This window comes from Ascidia mentula, chromosome 1 (assembly GCF_947561715.1).
Source record: "Ascidia mentula chromosome 1, kaAscMent1.1, whole genome shotgun sequence".
Classification (NCBI taxonomy): Eukaryota; Metazoa; Chordata; class Ascidiacea; order Phlebobranchia; family Ascidiidae; genus Ascidia; species Ascidia mentula.
The window spans coordinates 21,338,638-21,352,105 of record NC_138566.1 but is presented as its reverse complement, the minus strand read 5'-3'; the positions used below and the strand labels follow the sequence as shown (position 1 = coordinate 21,352,105).

Below are 13,468 nucleotides of genomic sequence, written 5' to 3'. Positions count from 1 at the left end.
TGCTAAAAATGTAACGCTACCACATAAATCGTCAAATAAACTATCATTAAATCTCCAAAGAGTCTGCCGAAAACATACGCAAAAAAACAATACAGGCAAGTATCATCTAAAGGTCTCCATGAAAGAACTAATTATCACATGACAAACATCGCCAGTGAAGATTTTTTTGCTGTCCATTGATGAAACGAGACATGTTCCGCTGCAATCAACAAAGCCAACTTTCTCTTGCGCCTCTGCTTATTTGTTTAGCAACGTTTTGTTTATCACGAGCGATTCTCGTGAGACCTTTGGACAAAACGGAACGCCGGACGAAATTCAGGCTTTTGCGTTTCGTAGCAGACAGTCTGCATGCAGTCCATTGTAAAATCGCAGAAAACGAAACAAAGTAATGGCGCATAGACATTGGGTTGTGCATGTACTAGGCATTTGTATGATAGTGCTTATTACATTAGCCAGATCAGAAAAACATCGTACGGAAAAAAGTTGCAAACAAAAAAAGAACAGAAACTTTTCAAGTGTGAGCAAACGAGCTCCGGGTGAGCAACTGTCGGTCAAAGTTGAACAATCGCAATGGGCCAAAAGTGCCACATCCAAGTCGTCATCCCAAGCAACTTGTGATAAGATGCTTTTTGTCGAAATATTGAACAGGGGTAACTGTTTTCGTCAAATTGGGTGTTAATGCCAAATTACACTTTATTGGTACAACTATATCAGGAAATTCTCTTTTTTGTCGAATTTGTGTCCCAGAATCAATGCTTCACTATATGTCCAACATTTAAAACAAAAAAAGAGTATTTAACAATAATGAATTGATCTTTATGCTTATACAGTTCGCGCTTGTGTGCGTCAAGAAATGTGGCTCGGGATACATAAAGTTGATGGTTGGAAAGCACCCTTCTGTGTACTTAATCCAAGATGAGGCACCTGATGGGTGCTGGGATGTTCCCGCCTTGAAGTAAATTTTTGTATTTTCCTGAATGTTTATCTGACTGCAACTAACTTTAAAAGGTCAATCGTAAATAAAAACCCACGCAACGCACAGACCTCGTTACATTGCAAATAAAAAAAAATTATTTTTGACAACTTGTACAATCAATAACAAAAATCAGAAGCGTGACAATTATGTTGTATTGTAATTGCCAGTAATAAAATTGTATGATCTACAATGTCATCTCTTCTCGCAGAAAAGCCGTTAAAGCGGCGAAAAAAAAGTATCCTGATAGAGCGATTCTCATTTCCAACCTCAGTTGCATGACTACACCAAATGCATTCGTCGAAATGGGTGAAGAAAAGCCACAGAAGTTAATCATTTTGTTGTGCGATCCGGTAAAGAGAGCTTTCTCCGACTACCATAACTTCATCTTTCAGAACTGGGTGAGTTGTTTTGTGTGGTTTAAAAAGCATTCAACAAACTTTGCACTTCGTTGTAAATTCCGGTTTTAACTTGAGTCGCACTTGTGTGTTTACACCTTAATAGTAAATACATACAAATGTCTGCTAATTCATCTTGTGTTTCAACAGCTTGGACGCTTGAAAGGGCGGTCTTTTTCGGAACTGGTCAACGACACCGTTACTTCGCTCACCGCGACAGCGCAGAAAGCTGTTTACCAAAATGACGATGAACTTTTCGGCAAATACTTGGACGAACTTCGGCACAATTTTCTTTACGACCTTACCATAGTGTCACGTGGCGTGTATGCGTACGACCTTGCGCAGTTTTTTGCCACGTATTCAAGGAAGGATGTTATGTTCGTCACTGGGAAAGAGCTCATTGACGACCCGGCAAAAGTCATGCTGGATATCCAAGTGTTCACGGCGCTGCCGAAGCAGGTTCTGCGCCGAAACTTTATCTACGATCCCCGGACAGATTTCTATTGCATAGCGTTGGGCGACAGACTCCACTGTCTGGGAAAAGAGAAAAGCAGAACCACGGGTGAAGGAAAACCTACTCCTGATCCCACCTCGGTTCGTCAGCTGCAAAAGTTTTACCAACCGTTCAACGAAAAACTGAAAAAACTTGTTGGTTTTGAGTTTAACTGGAAATAGTGCTTTGTGATGATTGATTTTATATATAAATTGGTCTAGTCAAGATATACGTACTGATGACAAATGTTGGTCTTAAGAAGTTACTCTCTGCTGTACAATGTGCTGTGTTCATATTAGAAGATATAAATCGCCAAATAAAATTGGGCAAGCAATAAATCATATAAAGCTATAATGCCTTATTGTTGACGTAACATGTTTTTTTGGCAAGGTCCTGCCTGAGTTTCATATAGCATATGTGGAATGCTAATAGTTTCATTTAAAATGATTAACAAAATCGGTACAAAATATGCTAAAACCACCGATTTTGATATTGATAAGTATACTGAAGATAGTAAGTTAGTTACAAACAAAATGTAACGAACAACGACCAATTCTGATTATGTAAATCGTAAACTAAACCAAAACAAATTGTACTTTTTTCCATCAGGCGAATACTAATCGATTGTAGCAGTAAACCTTGGGCGCAATTTGAACGCTATATTATTTCAACATAAACATTTTTTGTTAAATGTAAACGGCAGTCGACACTGCTAATTTTGTTTGTTATGGGCCTATTTATCATAGAATTCGGGAAATGAATATTTCTAAAAGGTAATGCTTTGTATTTATGTTCAAAGGTTGTTGATGCAAAAGCATTTAGAAATTTAAAACATACGTGAAAAAAGTCGTGTAGTCATCACGGAAAGTGTTTATACCCCCGAAAAAAATTTTTTTTTAACGCTTTTGTTATAGTTTATCCATTCAAAACAATCATAATAAAAACAACAATAAACATATAGGAATTTTTGAAACAAAATACGTGCTAACAAAAACAAGCGCATACGAAATTCTTTATATTTGATCCATGAAACGCATGTAAATGTATTCATGGATGAGCGATTTTCTATTCTTAATTCGGTTTTATTTCTCGTGAGAAACTAGCGCGAGATCCGGATGCGCTCAATACTTGCCCGAGTTAACTTTAATCAGTTTTTTTTTTAAAGGTGCAAAGGCAAGCGCAAATGGGTAGGATGTGGACAATTCGGTATCAAGCGCATACGAAATTCTTTATATTTGATCCATGAAACGCATGCAAATGCGAGATCCGGATGCGCTCAATACTTGCCCGATTTAACTCTAATCAGTTTTTTTTTGAAGGTGCAAAGGCAAGCGCAAGTGGGTAGGATGTGGACAATTCGGTACTTGTTTGCTTTACTGTGTCTTTTCTTGGCTATAATTCTTCTTGTAGTAGAGTTTTCGGTATTTTCTCGGAAGCCTTAAACCACTGGTGCCAAACATAAGAGCAAGAAGATATCGTACGACGTGCAGAAACGCTATGTATTCAGAGGTCCAGTTTATGGCAAACAACTAAATACAATAAGTCTTATGTAAATGTTCTTGTTTTCTCCGTAAGGTTGCACTTAGTTTGGTGCCCAACGGATGACGGTAATTGTATAGTCAACACAAAGTGGAAGTCTTTGCTTGGCCGTTTGGTCAGCACAGTCGTCTTATAATCACACCAGCTGCACTGATGAGACCTTTTAGGTCGAAACAGTGGCCATCTGTCTGCAGCTTATACACAGTTCTTGTAACCTATCGTACATACGTAAATAAATCACATACGCAAAAAATTGTAAGTTTGCTCATAAAAAATATCTGTGCGCTATAACTTCTGTGAAATATTGATACTGTATGATGATACTTTTACTACTATGCTGTCGAAAACTGATTGCTGCACTAAAATACAGCTCCGCGAAATGCTGGCACCTTAATTTAAAAACTAATGCCCGTGACCATCATTTGTAAGTAGTTTTATTTGTGGAAGTTAAATGTATTAGAGCGTTGGTATAGATCGAGAATGCCGACGTAAATTAAAACAGTTTTGAGCGATATTGCCGACATATTCCATAAATACGCTAAAACACACTCAAACAACAGCAGAATGGATATCAATGCTTTTAATGTGTTGCCCTAAAACTATGTTTTGATTCAGGCAAAGATTGAAATACAATTTTCCGTACAACTTCTAGTTGGATAGTCTGTCCTAAAAATTCATGATTGCTTTCAAAGACTGTTTTAGGCGAAAAACAAAAGCAGATGATTTACACACACTTTTGTAATCCGATACAAATATGAATATAAATAGCATACATGCGGTTTACTTAATTCTTCGAAGAAACGCGTTTCCGAATGCAGTTACTGGCAAAATCATAACATCACCCTTGTTCAGACGTCAAATACAGAAAAAAAAAACTTATTTTGATCGTATATTGAAACGTCACTTGTACTTGTAACGTATAACATATATCAAGTAACGTTGATATAAATTTTTTTTTATTGTTCTCAGGTAAGTTTCGGACAAATGTGTATTTTAAACAACGAATAACAGGTAACGTGAACTCTGGTTAGTAATTTTAACAAAGCGATATGAACGACACTTCAACAAAAGCTAATAGAGTGTACTTTATTATTTATTGCCCACTTCCCTTTTAGTCATGTATTGACGTTTATTCATCATAGAGAATATGTGAAAAATAACTTTGAATTGATCGATGTAATTTCGAAACGGGAAAGTGCTTCCATGATTATTGTTTTGATGTACGTGAAAGTTTTAGCGTTGTTACTCTGGCTAAAACACAGTCAAATATCGTAGAATTCATATAAATGCTGTGTTGCCCCCAAACATGTTTTTTTAATCCAGCAAATACTGAAACTATCCATATCACTGTTAGTTGACTATCCTACAGAATCTTAAAACTTATGATTGATTTTAAACACATTTACGGCTCTTGAATATCTATTTTGTGCGAATAATGAAAGCAGATGACTAATGTACTTTTCGTAATCCGATACAAATATTTTTATAATAACATGCATACGATTTAAATAATCCTCCGAAGAAATCTGTTGGAATGAGAGTTTGTCGATCTCTGCAAAAGAAAAATCAGTAGAATGAAATTTTTATCGCAGTGATAGTTTCACCTAAACGGTGCAAAGCCATGGGACATTTCCCTGTATAAAACCCAGCTCCTCAACAGGCAAGTGTTACTGTAGTAATTGGAGAGAATCGAAGCACACGTACGTAAATGACAGTTCTTGATCGAAGAAGGCGAGGAGTGTGATATCGTGTTATCTATGTTAGGTATAAGTCTTTTCCATACATGGCATGCACGCATTCATCACGAAACACTGGCTCAATGAAAAAAAGGAAAGCGTGTCTTACCTTTAGGTCATTATTTCATCCAAAGCGCTAGATTGACTGGAATCCATTTGTTTAGGCATTTTGGGCCTGTCAAGAAATAGTAAATTAGTTGGTCATATTGGTGTGCTTGAATTGCAGTCTTGCCTGCCTAAACAAAGGCTTGCTGAACCAACAAACAGCATTGTTTTGATAGTTGGGTGTTTTTTTTCCTTGTTTTATTTACTTTGCGTGCAAAGTTTCTCTCAAAAATATTAGAAACAGCGTATTTGTTTGGTTAAAAGATTTTAATTACTTAAATAAGACTGTGTATTAGCTTCAAATAAGTAACCTGGCGATAATTTACGCTTATGATATTTTTTGGGCTGATTTACTGCATTTAAATGGAATAACGCAATTTCGAAGAAAAAATTGCGTTATTTTTTTTTGAGAAAAAGCACTCAATGAGTCTTACCAATCCGAGTCTCCAGTTTCATTTTCCAGTATTTCTCGGCTGTCTGTGATAAAAGGACATATATTATATTTTTTGTCAGAGTGAAAACAGTAAAGTTACAGACATTCGTAAATTACATTTTTAGGCGTCAAAAACGAGGGGACAAGTGTTCCACACGGCAGCTTGTGTTGTCCGAATACGGTGGTGGAGTAAATTTGAAGGTCACCTGGTAAATTGCTAGCTCGCGCACCTGATCGCATTATAGACTTGGTGACATTCAAAAGGATAAAGCATTCAAAAGCCCAGGGTCGGGATAAGTCTAAACCTAATGGGGATCTTCGTATTTCATTTGTCGCTCCGGCTTGTAGGGAAAAGTGGCCTTAGTTCAGATGGTGTAACGCCTTGGCTGCGATGGCTGTGTACCTAATGACTTTATTTTCAAATTTGCATCGTCGTATTCAGAAAAATCCTATTAAATTAATACAAGTCTTACCGTCTTCCCACTCATCTCCACCAAATGCTTCTGTTGAAACACCATCCACATCGTACAAGAGTGAATCTCTCTCACTACGTCTCATACTGGAAAGCAATAGAAATAGAATGAATAATTTGTAAGACTCGTCAGAATTAGGTTTCTTACGGTGGCAGGCTTAAAACTGTTGCCACAAGTCCACATATCAGCAACAATCCCATTATTGCTTTGTTCATGTTTTCAGAAGTATCTTTACACCGCTATTTTCAAAATTACTGGGGTAATAGAATGTTCAAAAGCTAAAAAAAAATAAAACTGTTCAGTTAAATAATGTTAAATTTTACACACTGGCGGCAATTGAACTGTAATGTGAAACGCATACCACTTTTAAACAAAGCTGGCTAGCTTTTTTTCCAATATGCCTTCACAATTAAAAAGTCAATATTAATTGCTAATTTCCACGAAAGCAAAAAATTTCCAACGAAATATTCAATATTAATTGCTAACTTCCACAAAAGCAATAATGTTTCATAACTGTGGCTGAATTTTTTTTGGTTGGGTGATAAACTTTATTTGAATGATTGAGGCAATGTTAAGACAGGAAAATTTATGTTATAAATCACCAAAACGTCAAGATACGAATTTCTAAAATAAGTCATGCCTCAATCTTACTTTATCAATGGCTTTAATGCATAAAGTTCATTTCAAAAAAGATAAAATTTATTTCCATGTTATCTACATAGCTTTTAGTGTGATGCCATAATGGTCATCTGATTTACAAGCGTTTACTACTATTAAAACATTAAATTTTAATCCAAGAAAGCACTTTGTGTTTTTATTGAGTTTTTATAAACGTTTCAGGTAAACAATAGTTAATATCATTCATTGATTACCTGCGGTTACCATTTTATCAACAAGATAAAGAGCTCGTTTTCCATTGCCTTGTCAACAAGTAGTATTTATTGCTCACTTCCATGTTAGATAATAATTTGTTTTGATGTTGATGAATCATAGTTATCTGTAACCCTTGCTGTAGAGTACCTGATTGTGTTTGAATTGATCAATTAAATTTTCACAATTCATGCCCATGATTAATAAACTGTTGGTGTACATCACTGTTTCCCAACCGGACGGCATCGCAGGTGGTACGCGAGCACCTTTCTATAATTTGCGCATACAGTTCGAATTTAGAAAATTGTAAGTGATCTTAAATTGTTGGTTACCCCTAGGTTACTTTGTAACACTCAACCAGGTGGTATTCGTAGAAATTATTTTACACCCAAATTGTACGCAACCACAAAAGATTTGGAATTACTGTTGTAAATCGATATGCCGTCGTAAATTAATGATGTGGTATATTGGTTTTTGAGCGGTATTGTCGACAAACACGCTAAAACACAGTCAAATAACAGCAATATATATGTGTATTCATATAGATAAATGCTTTTAATGTGTTTCCCAAAAACTACGTTTTGAATCAAGCAAACACTGACAAACAATTTTCCATATTACTGCTGGTTGAGTAGTCTGTCCTTAAAACTCATGATTGCTTTTAAACACTGCTTTAAACACTGCTTTTTGTGAAATACAATCCATATGTTTTGCCTAGAAGCAAAAGTTTTGTAAATTGTTTATTCTTACTTTCCTGCTGTAGGCTAATGGTATTTTCCCAAAATGATAGCTTGATCTTCCATTTGCATGAATATCACATTAAACTATGTTTGAATAACATGGAAATTATAAGAGTATCAACCCAAAGCATGTAAAAATGTTTTGCTTACTTAAATGAATCCCAATCAAACTTCCTATAGGCCGCATCTCTGTATTTCTATGGAAAAGAGTTTCTATGTTGGGAAATGCCTGTTTCGAACTCCTGCGTAACAGAGTAAAATTATGTTTATCAATGCAATGGGTTGTAACATACGTCACAGAAACCAGTGTTTGTATTGCGTAATGTTTTGCGTGTGTAACATACGTCACAGAGGCCAGCGCTTGCACAATCCCATACTGCGGCCCATATGATAAATTCATCGAATGTTCTCGAGTAAAGTGAGTCATTCAATATCCTGTTTACCACATAAAATATTATCACAAGATACAAACTCTTGTATTAAACTAACCATTTTAATGCGTCCCAGATAATACAAGGAGGATCAACTCCTTCAGCTAGTGTGCAACAGAATGTGTGAACAAGCGACTGCTAGTACAGCACGCGTGAATCATCTATATACGAATAATTCAAAAACTATGATCGCTCGCACACGCATTCAATTGTTTATTGATAACCGACTTTTTATTGCATGATCATTATTTTCCATGTGCATATTGTGTTTCACCCCTTTAAAAGCCTAATAGCTCCCATGAGACCTAGGTCGCTAGGGAAATTTTTATAAACTTACATAGTTTAGCGCCAATTGTTTGTCACTACCAATAGGAAACCATAATAATTACAGACTGCTAACGCAAAAGCCTGTTGTTTTTGGCAATTACAAATTAATGCAAACGCCTGTTGTTTCGGCATTTGCAACCCATTTTCCCCAAGCCAGCATATTGCTCCAGTCGCCATTTTTTTATCAACCTTTGTGTTGGGTTTGAACCCAACAAACTTGTAACAACAACGTTGAGTAAATTCATAAAGGAAGCCACTTTTTCGCCCGTAAGTAAGCGCACACGCAGTAAAACAGTAACCCCATTATCCCCAAGGCAAACCGTCGCCATGTCAACAAGCGAGGCAGAAATTCCCATTATTTCGCCGCATAGTGTGTCATCGGAAACAACGCAGTCAATTCCCCCGGCGCACAATCACGATAACGCCGCAAATGAAGCGCAACTACAGCCGATGGTAAAACAAAATTTCCAGCTCGCTAGATTTTAGCCCAATGCCCAAAGCCATACGCAATACTTCCAATATGCCGACAGAAATTCAAACCTTGATTAAGTCACAAAATCCCGATACGTCACTAATTATTCTGATCGCCAAAATTATCAATGTTACAACAGGCAAGCACAACCGTTCAGGCGTGACGCATTTCAGCCACGTAATACAGAACCGCAACGCGCGACCGGAAGCTCTTATCAGCTGTTTCAGCAGCCGCAGCAGTACAGTACGTCACAGCAGCCGCGCAAGCCATTTTCGAGATATCCCCCAAATAGACAGCGTTATAACTCAGACTTATGTTTTTATCACGCGCGTTTTGGTCCCCGTGCAAATAAATGCACTCCCCCTTGCCAATGGAAAGGCAATTAACAAGACATCCTTCCTTGTACATAATTCTATTGTTAACCATGTTTTGGTGCACCGGCACAACTAACCTTGATTTCAATTTGCGTATTTGTTCGCCGCAACAAGTTGCGGAATACGAGATATTCCCCCGGAAACCTGCCATCGCCACCTGCTCAACATGACCAAAAAATGCCATGTTAATGGTTTCCGCCTTGATAGAAATTTAAAGGAAATTCCAGCCATATCATGTCCCGCTGTAGAAATAATTACTACAGACACTTATTACTTTTTTGGAGCACAAACATCCCACTCCATGCGATTTTGTCCAGCCCAATTATCAGGCACTATTACGCCCGCCTGCTAAGGCCATGCCAACTGCTATTGGTTTTTGCCTAAACGATTTAAATGATCAATTACGATCAAGTTTCCAACACCTGAATGCTGATGCATCTTACCTAGAATGTCAACTGCAATCTTATCACTCGTTGCTACTTGCAACTAACGCGCGCATTAACCTCTCTCTTACTTTATCATTACTCATGGGACAACAGAAAGCAGCCATTACTGGAGAAACTATCACAGAGATAGGCTGCACGTACCGAAATGTACGTATACGCTCTTTACAATACATTAATGTGCATGCCACAATCCATTGTTTACCGAATTAGCAGGGCCCGCTAAATCGAAGCAAACCAAGTGGCAGCTGTATTCTAACAGAGAATTACACTCAAAGGTACAGTTTGTATACAAACTATAGAGCACTACCAACCTAATAGGATTTTTCACTTTAGAATACAAGGAAAAATCTTTCGGTTTATTAATTGTACAATGTCCCACGTTGATACGAATATCAACCAATTGACCCCGCAATTGCTTCCTATAAATAATTCGATTAAGTAAGATAACTTTATCGAAGCTTCCAATATTCTGTAGAATGTCCCTATAGGAACCCCTCATTACCCGCTGAGGGATCTAGACTCAATTCTTGCGTCACTGGCACAGACCAAACGGCAGAATGAACGCTTAGACTCGTATTTTGGAGGCAAAAGGACTTCTCCAAAACGTCGGATGTGGCAAACTTGCGCATCTTCAAGCAGCATCCATTCAGTACTTGAAACAAACGTTATTAATGACACTCTCCTCTATAACAGACCCATTTTGGAGCAGTATTTTGGCTATTTTAGTCATTTTATCCTTAATTTGGGGTGTCATATTAACAGGCTTTGCAATTAAGCATGTCTGGCTACGCCTATACCCACGTGTAAGACCAACTATTGCTCATTATATAGCACGGGCTCGGACAAACTTAAATCCCTTTAATAGGAATGAACCAGGTAACGAACCTGAAGCAGCAGTACAAAACGAGGCTGAAAATAATCCTTTGCATCAATTGTACCCTGATTTACAAAATGTAAATGCCCAGCAAGAACCAGCCGCACCTCCTACTATAGGCGCATGGCCCTATCCATAAATCTTTTTTTTTAAGGGTTAAGTTTCTCGCATTGTTATCACCCCCACGACATAGTAATGGCCCTTTGTGTATTCGCATGTCATTGCACATTTGTTGTGACTTTTCCTAGACATTTCTCTATTAATAACTTACCAAATTTGCTTATTATATCATTTTTTTTCGCACCCACCATTTGCAATTTACTCGTTCAATCGCAATAACAACCTTTTTAATCGCAAACAGCTGATGTTATATTCATCACCTGCAAATCTGGGGGGAAGTACTTGTAACATACGTCACAGAAACCAGTGTTTGTATTGCGTAACGTTTTGCGTGTGTAACATACGTCACAGAGGCCAGCGCTTGCACAATCCCATACTGCGGTCCATAAGATAAATTCATCGAATGTTCTCGAGTAAAGTGAGTCATTCAATATCCTGTTTACCACATAAAATATTATCACAAGATACAAACTCTTGTGTTAAACTAACCATTTTAATGCGTTCCAGATAATACAAGGAGGATCAACTCCTTCAGCTAGTGTGCAACAGAATGTGTGAACAAGCGACTGCTAGTACAGCACGCGTGAATCATCTATATCCGCTCCCACAGATAATTTTGATGTGTACTGTATTTTATGTTCCTGCAATATATTACTTCAAGCGCCTCATGATATCACGTGACATTATTGACCAATCAGCTCTCATAATGGAGAGCGTTAAAGAGCCCAGTTTAGACCGGTAAATTCATTCTATTTGATTCTACTTGATTCTATTTGATTCCATTCGATTCTACTTGTTTTATCGTATTACTGTTACACTGCTAATATTACTGACACTCTACAAGCTATTCGCCGGCTTGGGATTTATTCCCATAGCCTGATAATAAACTGTTTATTTGGAATCAGCGGTTTGCTGGTGAGAACGAGGCAGAAGCAGATTTAACAATCGAAGAGACTTAATTCGCGCTCAAGCCATCGAGACACTGTTAAATATCTCTGAGACCCTTACAGTTATTTACAGGGTCATGCATGGGCGCCAGTGCTTTGGATGAATGAGCGCAGATGAACAGGCTGTTGCCAGGGTGATTTTCAGCGATTTGGGGCAGTTTTACTATGGTTTCCAGAGTCAGTAGTCAGGCAGTAAATTGGTAGAGGGTGCTGTTAAACATGTAGCTGAAAAACTACCAACATATTGAGGTGGATTTTGTGGAAAAATGAATCTCAGAAAGTATGCTTAATTTGTGATTTTCTGTCAGTCCCGACCCTTGTCTAGGAATTCTGGTCAAAATTATATTCGAGATAACTACTTTAACCGGTCCTCCAGGGGAACTCCCCACCCCCTGTTGGACACCATTTGGGCTAAAAAGGCAAAAAAAAGTGTAGGTTTGTTTTGTGTAAAAATGAATCACAGAAAGTACCCTCCATTTGCAACAAAATTAAGGCTTGCAACTGTTGCCATAAGTCCACACATCAACATCACAAAGACAATGGCTTTTTGCATACTATTATTACTCCCCTACACCGTTTGAAAAATTACTGGGGTAAGAAAATGATATGGTTATGGGAATGTAATTTTCGTTACTGGAACGTAATTTTTGTTACTGGAACAGAAATTTCGTTACTGGAATAGAATTTTCGTTACGGGAACGGAATTTTCGTTAATGGAACAGAATTTTCGTTACGGGAAAGGAATTTCGTTACTGGAACGGAATTTTAGTTACGGGAACGGAATTTTAGTTACTGCAACAGAATTTTCGTTACGGGAACGGAATTTTCGTTACGGGAACAGAATTTTCGTTACTGGAACAAAATTATCGTAGCAGAAAAATAATTACATTTCAATTGAAGTTACTTTTCGATCGAGGAACACAATTGTCGTTCTTCAAGAAAATTGTTGTTAAGCGACCTAAATTTTGTTCAAAAAACTGAATTTTCGATCCTGGAACAGTATTTTCGTTACGGGAACGGAATTTTTGTCTCTGGATCAGATTTTTCGCGCCTGGAATAGAATTTTGGTTATTGGAACGTAATTTTCGTTACTGGAACGTAATTCTCGTTACGGGAACGGAATTTTTGTTACTGGAACAGAAATTTCGTTGCTGGAACATAAGTTTCGTTAGGGGAATGGAGTTTTCCTTACGGGAACGGAGTTTTCGATACGGGAACGGAATTTTCGTTACGGTAACGGAATTTTCGTTACGGTAATGGAATTTTCGTTACTGGAAAAGAAATTTCGTTACGGGAACGGAATTTTTGTTACTGGAACAGAAATTTCGTTTCTGGAACAGAATTATCGTACAATGAGGAATAATTACATTCCCGTTGAAGGTTACTTTTCGATCCAAGGACACAATTGTCGTTCTTTCAAGAAAATTGTTAATACGCGACCTAAATGTCGTTCAAAAATGTGACTATTTGATCCTGGAACGGAATTTTCGATACCGCAACAGAATTTTCGTTACGGGAACGGAATTTCGTTACTGGAACGGAATTTTCGTTACGGGAACGGAATTTTCGTTACTGGAACAGAATTTTCGTTACTGGAACAGAATTTTAGTTACGGGAACAGTATTTTCGTTACTGGAACGGAATTTTAGTTAAGGGAACGGAATTTTCGTTACGGGAACAGAATTTTCGTTACGGAAACAGAATTTTCGTTACTGGA

General features: G+C 37.5%; 1 protein-coding gene and 1 long non-coding RNA gene across 2 annotated transcripts; one reads left to right on the top strand and one right to left on the bottom strand.

Annotated features, from left to right (window-relative positions):
• The first annotated feature begins 818 nt into the window (after nucleotides 1-818).
• On the top strand, nucleotides 819-2,046 carry LOC145889352 (heparan sulfate glucosamine 3-O-sulfotransferase 3B1-like). The gene is made up of 3 exons (XM_082980298.1): nucleotides 819-955; nucleotides 1,185-1,374; nucleotides 1,522-2,046. The coding sequence occupies exons 1-3, from the start codon at nucleotides 819-821 to the stop codon at nucleotides 2,044-2,046; spliced, it is 852 nt and encodes a 283-aa protein (XP_082836424.1).
• Nucleotides 2,047-4,530: 2,484 nt separating this feature from the next.
• Nucleotides 4,531-6,428, bottom strand: LOC145901444 (uncharacterized). The gene is made up of 5 exons (XR_014402522.1): nucleotides 6,298-6,428; nucleotides 6,151-6,236; nucleotides 5,679-5,721; nucleotides 5,249-5,314; nucleotides 4,531-4,955 (listed from the first exon to the last, which is right to left on the bottom strand). It is a non-coding gene; the product is annotated as an uncharacterized LOC145901444 (long non-coding RNA).
• Nucleotides 6,429-13,468: the final 7,040 nt, after the last annotated feature.